The following is an 8,725-nucleotide window of genomic DNA, read 5'->3' as shown; positions in this document are numbered from 1 at the left end:
AAGCGTACAAAGCTAAGTAGTTCTCCACTTATCTGTTTGAAATGTTCAGTTGCCTAAGCTCCCAAAATGCTAACTACATTTGCTATTCGGCATCTGGAATGGGTCTAGTTTATCAATCAAATTTAAAATTTTAGTTGAAACCTCTTTCTTTCTTTCTTTCTTTCTTTCTTTCTTTCTTTAATAATTGATTTTAATACTTGGTTTCTCTAATGTTTCTGTCTGTGTTGGCAGAATTACAGTCTCTGTTTGTTCTCCAGGTTGACCATAAGGTACTCTGAGTGTGTCTTATATGCTGAAGCCATTCCTGCAGATGGAGATCAAGATGACAGACGGTAATGCCTCAGTGCTTCATTGGGCCAAATACATTTGTTTCTCATTACCATGTATTTGCAGTAATTCTCTTATCTGATTCTCTGTTCCTGTTTTGCTTCAGTCTGAGTTTGCTCTTGTTCCAAACGTCATGATCTGTAGCTGTACCGCCACAGATACCAACGTTCTCTTTTCAGTTTCTTAAGGACATGATATAACCACATATGTAGACAGCTGCAGCGAAACACCTCCTGTAGGATGTGACGTAGCCAATGATTAGCATTTACGTAACTCAAACAGTAGTCGGAGGAGTCTGTCTGTGTAAAACCACAAATGACAGTGATGACACTGTGGAAGCAATTTTTTCCATACACATGGACACCCCCTTCTGTAGCTCATAGTGTAGGCGATGGCTGACAGAGCCCTATATAATGTCTCTTCACATGCAACTAGAAAGTGCAAAACTGAAGCACACCGGTATGAAACAAGAGTTTAGAGGCAGATTTTATGCCCTTGTGTTAGAAATATCAAGTAAGACACAAAAAAGTTGTTAGCGGCATTATGTATAAATGAAAATTATATTCTTGAGCTCAAAGGTTGTGTGTGAGTCAAAGTTAAAGAAAACCAAAAAATGTTTTTCAAACCTACCACAAATTTCACTTCATTGAACACATTGAAGAGTGTTTGTCATTTACCCAACCTTTTATTGGTATTTTTCCTTTGTGGGAGAATGGAGATTTGTATGACTAATCAGAAGAAAAAAAACATACATGTTTTATGTAGCCTTGCAGCTACTGCATAAGTTTGCTGTTTGCAAAGATGCCAGTTTTTTCCCAGATTAATTAGCTTTTCTTTTGTCAGGTTGAAAAAAAAAAGATATTTAGTTAACTGACAACTTTTAATTACCTTTCTTTATATTTGCCCCTTTATGTATAACTAAAGATACTCAAACAAAGGTGACAAAGGATCGCAGCGACAGGCCTCACAAGAATAAAGGAAGTAAATGAAACAGAATGCATGAAAGGAAGCGGGCGACCACAATGCAACAGGGACCACAGTTCAAAACAGCACTGGAGATAAGACATCCGTCCATTTTCTGTTCACCCTTGTCCCTATTGGGGTCGGGAGGGTCGCTGGTGTCTATTTCCAGCTACGTTCCGGGCGAGAGGCGGGGGACACCCTGGACAGGTCGCCAGTCTGTCGCAGGGCAACACAGAGACATACAAGATAAACAAACCATGCACACACACACTCAGACGTAGGGAGAATTTAGGGAGACCAATTAACCTGACAGTCATGTTTTTGGACTGTGGGAGGAAGCCAGAGTACCCGGAGGGAACCCACTCATGCACAGGGAGAACATGCAAACTCCATGCAGAAAGACCCTGCCAGGGAATCAAACCCAGGACCTTCTTGCTGCAAGGCAACAGTGCTACCAACTGCCACTGTGCAGCCTCTTTCGGAGCTAAGACATGAAAATCCAAAACCATAAAATCATCACAATTTACAAACCCAAAGATTATCACATCGGCATGGACCCACTGATTGATCCATGCCTGTGTAGCCACAACAAACTGTGATCCATGCTGTGATGGTTTTATTAGAACCATCACAAAACTTTTCAACAGTTTGAGCTACATTACTTTAACTTTTGTAGCCCTACTCAGCCACCATGTTGATGAATGTTCAAATCACTTCCTTTAAGGATCACTTTTAATAGACATGAACGCAAGAACTGCAGTTTTGGATATGATAACCATCTGCCCATTTTTCTTACTTTCAACACCTTTGATGATCAAATATTCATTTGTTGCCTAATATATCCTGGTCCAGTTGACAACCACCAAGGTGTAGTCCTCAAATCAAATCCAAATATTCGATGTCTTTAAAACTGTATGTTAACTTTTAAAATAAAATGGATGAGTTCATGTTCGTTGACATGAATTTTTGTGAAGCTAAGATTATCTTCCATTATGTAGCTATTTGAAAACAAGAACATGATAATGATAATGAACCTTAGCCCATAAGTTCTAACCAGTGACAGCTTGAAGAGTGTACTTTATCCTTTTATTCAGTGTGATTATAAAAAGGTTAAGTTCAACTGGTAACAGAGAAGAATATTTGAAAAGCACCATACTGTGATGTGCACAGTGGATATTGTAATGTTAATCAACTACTTAAAATAAGGGTTAGTGAATTTAAAATACACACCAATAACCGTCTTAAATTTACAGAAATAGCACAAAGAAAGTCACAAAAGCTAATTCAGAGATCAATACATTTTTACTCAAATAATATACAGAATATAAATACAAGTTTGTCGTACACACACGAAGAAAAAACATACGATATGGGTAAAAAAAAACAACTAGAAATATACATAGACACCAATGAATGGATGATATTTATCTTCAGGTGCTAGTAAGTCAGGCTACAACTCAAAAAACCCCAAACAAGTTTGTTCCATGTAAAGTGTGCTTAATTTCTGTGAAACTGCACACCAACTTCCTGGATCAGTGACATTTACAGGCAGTTTTGGGGAGGTACTCTTTCATCTGTTATTCTGTCTGCAGCAGACCTTCACATTTAGAAGCCATGGTGGTTCTTGCCTAAATATCACACCTTGTGCAACTCAATCCATCAATGGTAAATAATAAAATAAAAAATTAAAAAAAATACAACTTTTCTAGAACACTTAAAATATTGATCTGGGAAGGTTTCATTCCAGAAAACTTAGACTTAGACTTAGACTGACTTTATTGTCATTTTGCATGCACAGGGTGTATACAGAACGAAATTTCGTTGCATATACGGCTCAGGACAGTGTTTTGAGCTTCCCATGATAACATCCGAAGCGAGTGAAAGTGCAGGACTGACAGTAAAATAGAAGTTATTTAGCTCTGTACATGTGCAAGGTATAAAGTGGAGACCAGATTTTGAGTGCAGTCCAGTTAAGAGTTCAGCAGTGTGATGGCAAGTGGGAAAAAGCTGTTTCGGAACCTGGTGGACCTGCACCGGATGGCAGAGGGCAGCAGGGAGAACAGTCCATGGTGGGGGTGTGAGGGGTCACTGACGATGTTTCGGCCTCGGGACACGCAGCGCTGGGATGAAATGTCCTGAATGGAGGGAGGGGGGGGCCCGATGATCCTCTCTGCTGTCCGCACCACTCTCCTCACGTTCTTCCAGTCGGAGGCGCTGCAGCCTCCACACCACACAGAGAGGCAGCTGGTCAGAATGCTTTCTATGGTGCTTCTGTAGAACATCTTGAGGATGGGCGGGGGCAGGTGTGCTCTTCTCATCCTCCGCAGGAAATACAAGCGTTTCTGTGCCCTCTTGACCAGAGACGTGGTGTTCACAGTCCAGGTGAGGTCGTTTGTGATGTGCACCCCCAGGAATTTGGTGCTGCTGACCACCTCCACAGCCGAGCTGTTGATGTGCAGTGGAGCGTGGCTGGGCCGGTTCTTCCTGAAGTCGACGATCATCTCCTTCGTCTTGTCAACGTTCAGGATCAGGCTGTTGTCTCTGCACCAGTCCACCAGCTGCTCCACCTCCTCTCTGTAGTCCAGGTCGTTGTCGTCTCTGATGAGGCCCACCACCGTTGTGTCATCCGCTTTTTTCTTTTATATGATTTCACGATCAAGACGATTTTTAATTTTATTATCCAGCTCTAGATTTTAAACTAGAGGTAGTAAAAAGCATCCCAGACTTCTAAAAAAAAAACCACAACAATAGTCTCTGATGTTTTCTTTATTTTTTTTATTTATTTTTTTTACAGTGCCTAAACTTTACATACCACATGAGGGCGCCCAACTCTACTGAACTAGTAACTTGAACATGAGCAGGAAAACTATTTAGGATTCAACAGAGAATTGTTTTGGTTTTGCTTTGTGTTTTTCCATTGTGGTGTCTCCCCCTTGGCCAGACAGAGAGATGTCATCGGTATAAAAAAACCCCACCATTGCTCATACATAGTTCCAAAAGCTATAGAAGTAAAATGTTCATAACTTTACATCAGTATAAGTGATATTATTTCAATAAATAATACATTTTCAGAAAAACTTGAATAGAGGACACTTTACTTTACACTGCATATGTAACATGTTCATTTTAATGTAAAATAAAATAAACAAATACAAAATGAATCCAGTCATGGTATTTTTAAATATTTTTCCTACCTAAACCAATATCACCTTCTTGAAAGGAACCTTCAATTCTTAGAATGAATCAACATATCTGCAGTTTCCTTTTGGGTCGATTTTACAACTCACTGAGACGCAACCAGGCATGAAGCTACTTAGTGCTCATCTGGTAAATGGTGAAAGGTAATTAGGGCAAAGTTTCATACTCCTCTGACTGCACTAATCTGAAAAATATTTCCAGCAAGGCACAAACAACATGAAAGTATTCACATTTACAATATCAGTCTTTCCAAACACCAGAACAAGAAAACAGAGGAGGCAACTCTTGGTGGGGGGGAAAAAGAAGCACATTTTGCTCCATGTGGTACTTTCCCTCACCCCACATATTTCTGAAAACAGATTTTTTTTTTTTTTTATCTTGTACAAAAGAGACATACGACTGTTGGAACAGACCAAGAAAACACTGAATAACACAACAAAGAAACTTAAAAGCAATGTAAATGAAAAAGAGAAATTTTGTTCTATAGTTTTTTTTAACATTTGTATAGGGTATGTTTTATAGTTTATACCCACATTATTGTTCAAAGTGCATATTTCTCAGAGTTGTCCCAGCCCTATTAGAGCATGTATAATGTCAGCAGAAGGTCTATAAAACCTCCATATAAATGCATATAGAAAAAGATTCACCAGGTAGTACTGGCAAATGTATACTTATGAGAAAAAAACCATATACATCATGTCAGCCATTATAATTCCTCCTAAGAAGTATAACATCAAGAATACAAATGTCTACCTTGAATGGTTTCACAGTTTTAAAAAGCGAGGTATAATTCAAAAATCCTACACTGTATTACCACAGAACAAACTGTCAAATTTTGACCACAGTATAGATTAAAAACACACCTGTTACAATGCAGATGTTCTGTGTTTTATGTAACACACAACAAACAATACAAGGAGGATCTGAGGGGTCGGCAGTAAATTAAACTTTTCCAGGAATGGCTCTCTGAAGTATCAGATGAGGGTTTTCGTCAAAGAAAAACTTCATCTCACGGCTCTGGGTTTAGTTTCAAAGAGGACTCACTGCCATCACCGCTTTCCTCAACTGGCCTCCGACACAAAGAGTCTTTGGCTGTAAACAAAAATGCACATATGATTAAGACAAAAGTAATTAGGAAACATTTACCACTATTTTCCATTATGCTATGCCAAACCATCTTGGATTATTAAATCAAAAAACACAAAAAATAACTTAGACAGTCAATAAAATGCATATAAATGTTTTTATTTACTAAATAATGTGTTGTTTGATGGTAAGTTAAAATGGATAATCAACTGTGCAGGAGAAACACACTAGCATCTTATTCCAGTATAAAAACTGAATGACTTTTTTTGCTACAGGTGTCTTCAATGTTCTTGCACTTAAATGAACATATACAGTTCTGGAAAGAATTAAGAGACCACTTAAAATGAGCATTTTCTCTGACTTTACTCCTTATAGGTAAATGTTTAAGTAAAATGAACATTGTCCTTTTATTCTATTAACTACTGACAACATGTCTCTGAAATTCCAAGCATAAATTCAGAATTTATTTGCAGAAAATGAGAAATGGTCAAAATAACAAAAGGATGCAGACCTCAAATAATGCAAAGAAAACAAGTTCATGTTCGTTTAGAAACAACAATACAAATGTTTTAGTATTTAACAGGAAGAGTTCAGAAATCAATATTAGGCAGAACAACCAGGAGATGTTCAGTGCAGTGGTCTCAATTTTTTCCAGAGCTGTATATTTTGTCACTAAATTAAGACCTGTGAGCCCAGATTGCCTTTAACTTACTCTGTACTGCTGGTTTTGACTTCCAGCAGGGTGTAACATGCAGCTTGCAGGTCATTGCTGTCAGCCCGAGCAGTCCAGTAATTCCCAAAATGAGAATGGCCGTACCTGGAATAAGATGAGACAGTCCAGCTACAGCTTACATCACCCTAAAATCTGAGCGTGACAGAAAGCAGGAAAAGTCTTACCTATGTGAATGCTTGTGAGCTGCATTGTGTTTCTCACAGTGGTTAACTGAACAGTAGTTGTGGTGGTACTTGAGAGTGTCTGTGTTGGAGCCCCCTCATGTGGACGGCGTGTCGTTGAAAGTGAGGGGAAAACCTTTTTGATTGCTGTGGGGGCTACAGTGGTCTGACTATCATTTATCATCTCCTTACACACAACGTCAGAGGTTGAATTTCCAGCCTGTTTAATCCCTGCAGACTTACAGCTGCAATAACATAACAAAGACAAAAACAACAGCTTTTAGCTACATGTGTACTTGAGGTTTCAAATGGTGTGCAACTACTGAAACTCACTCTTTCCATTTTTGACATGGTTTGTCAATATCCTTGTTGAAATAACCTTCCTTGCACTTTGAACAAACTGCCAGTGGGAAAAATAATTGTTTTAATTAAGGTTCAGCCTTTGAATCAAATAATAGAACCTAAGAAGTTTGTTTGAGTCTATACCTTACCTCCATTTTCCAGTCCAGAGCCTATATCACATTTACAGACGCCTGAATCGCTTGAAAATGGAACAAAGCCATCACGACATCCACATACAGTATTTTTCACTGTGGTGCACTTATCTTTGATGAAGCTTCCTAATTCTGTAAAACCCAAAAAATAATACATTTTAGGATTTAAACTACAGAGTCGTTGGTTTAATTTGTAAAAAAGTAGCTAAAGGACAGAAGGCTTCATTCAATGTTTACACTTTATCATTGGCTGTTCACAGAACAGCTTTTAGTCAGTACATGTTAGCAAGGCTTTTACTACTACCTTCATCACACAGAGTGCATGCATCACAACTTTTAGAATCCTTTGGTGTTGCCCGAAAAGTTCCTTCCCCACACGGCGTACATAGTAGTTTGCCTCTATGGGATTCCGTCAATTTCTCACCTACATATTTCACAAGTTGGAGAAAAACAAAAGTTTAACTTCTAAGTACTTCAGAAAAAAGACAGAAACAAAAGAAAATTCTACATCATTACACAATTTTTTAAAAACACCCAAAAGGTTATTTTTCCTACCTTTGTTACATTTTGCGGCATCCGAATCAACAATAAACACATTAAGAGTCAAAATGAAGATGAGCAGATTAAACAGAAACATATTAAGTCGTTCTCTGTGAGTCGTGACACAAGGTTGCTTGTGCACAGCTCCACTCGATTGTGAAACAGGAACCCTTGTGTGGGCTTTTAGTCGGCATCACGTTGCCTTTTCCCCTTAAAAAAAAAAACCCAACCCACTATGTCAGTCATATGGTTGGATATCTGAAAATCTACAGCTTTAAAGCTAAAACTAATTTCAAAAGCACATTATTTATTTACATTCATAACTTCAAAACTCATTCATAACTCTCCCCATTAATAAGCTTAAACAATCTCTCTTTTTTATTATTTTATTTTTAAAAAAGATAGAGAATTGCCATAAAAGAAAATCTTATGACATATAAACTTAGAAGGGATGAAGTTATGTGTCTCTAAAAATATAGCAACAAAAAATAAAACCAACAAAACCTGATCCTTTTTGCAGGAATTAAGTTATTAATAATGTCCTTCTGTGTTAGATTACAATTTATCGATGAAGGTTAGTGACTTCTCAGAGGTGTTCAACAAGGTTCCACACTAAATCCACTGTCGTTTACATTTTCTCTTTGTAAATATAAATCTGTTTTATTAATCACTTTTGTGCTTTAGAGCCCACCAGCCTGATGGGCCATCTACCTTGATTTCCCTCCTTGTCCAACTCTGGATTCACATGCTACATCCATCAACTAATCTTCTTTCCTTTAATAAAGAAACGCTGGTAAAGCTAAACCTGCTGAAAAAGCAGCTCATATTTTTGCTTCTCCACACTTAAGCCAGTGTAACACAATGCTTACTGGACAGGAAAAAGCATTCCCGAAACCATCAGTCATAAAAATGTTCTAGTCAGGTTTTAAAATGTTCAAACGGTGAGGTACTAATTCACCTCTGTGAAACGTGTTTGTCTGATCTTTGAACTAGTAATTTCATTGACTCTAGCTCTTTCTGTTCTAACCATCATTCCCCACAAAGGAGGTCAGTAGTTTCAGGTTGTGACTGAGGATGTTGCCTAAGCAATTGCATTGGTTAACTCATTAAAGAAAAAGATGTCAAAGACCCATCAGGCATTTACATAGAATCATTATTGCATCTTTAAATTTATCTTCTTACACAGTCATACTCAGTAAATGACACAGATTATGCATACCATT

At 38.0% G+C, this 8,725-nt stretch overlaps 1 protein-coding gene across 1 annotated transcript; it reads right to left on the bottom strand.

Annotated features, from left to right (window-relative positions):
• Positions 1-4,089: 4,089 nt before the first annotated feature.
• LOC102221805 (tumor necrosis factor receptor superfamily member 4-like) lies at positions 4,090-7,655 on the bottom strand. The gene is made up of 7 exons (XM_014475948.2): positions 7,518-7,655; positions 7,267-7,386; positions 6,960-7,094; positions 6,802-6,868; positions 6,472-6,713; positions 6,287-6,391; positions 4,090-5,580 (listed from the first exon to the last, which is right to left on the bottom strand). The coding sequence occupies exons 1-7, from the start codon at positions 7,597-7,599 to the stop codon at positions 5,498-5,500; spliced, it is 834 nt and encodes a 277-aa protein (XP_014331434.1). The 5' UTR covers positions 7,600-7,655; the 3' UTR covers positions 4,090-5,497.
• Between the last annotated feature and the right edge of the window lie 1,070 nt (positions 7,656-8,725).

This window comes from Xiphophorus maculatus, chromosome 20, assembly GCF_002775205.1.
Source record: "Xiphophorus maculatus strain JP 163 A chromosome 20, X_maculatus-5.0-male, whole genome shotgun sequence".
NCBI classification, from domain to species: Eukaryota; Metazoa; Chordata; class Actinopteri; order Cyprinodontiformes; family Poeciliidae; genus Xiphophorus; species Xiphophorus maculatus.
The sequence above is the reverse complement of the archived record's forward strand: the minus strand, read 5'-3'. Positions and strand labels throughout refer to the sequence as shown.

Coding starts and splice junctions, on each gene's coding strand:
- LOC102221805 (XM_014475948.2), bottom strand. CDS start 7,599: ATGTTTCTGTTTAATCTGCTCATCTTCATTTTGACTCTTAATGTGTTT. Junction 7,095..7,266: donor ATGCACTCTGTGTGATGAAG/GTAGTAGTAAAA, acceptor TGGGTTTTACAG/AATTAGGAAGCTTCATCAAA. Junction 6,392..6,471: donor GCTCACAAGCATTCACATAG/GTAAGACTTTTC, acceptor ATCTTATTCCAG/GTACGGCCATTCTCATTTTG.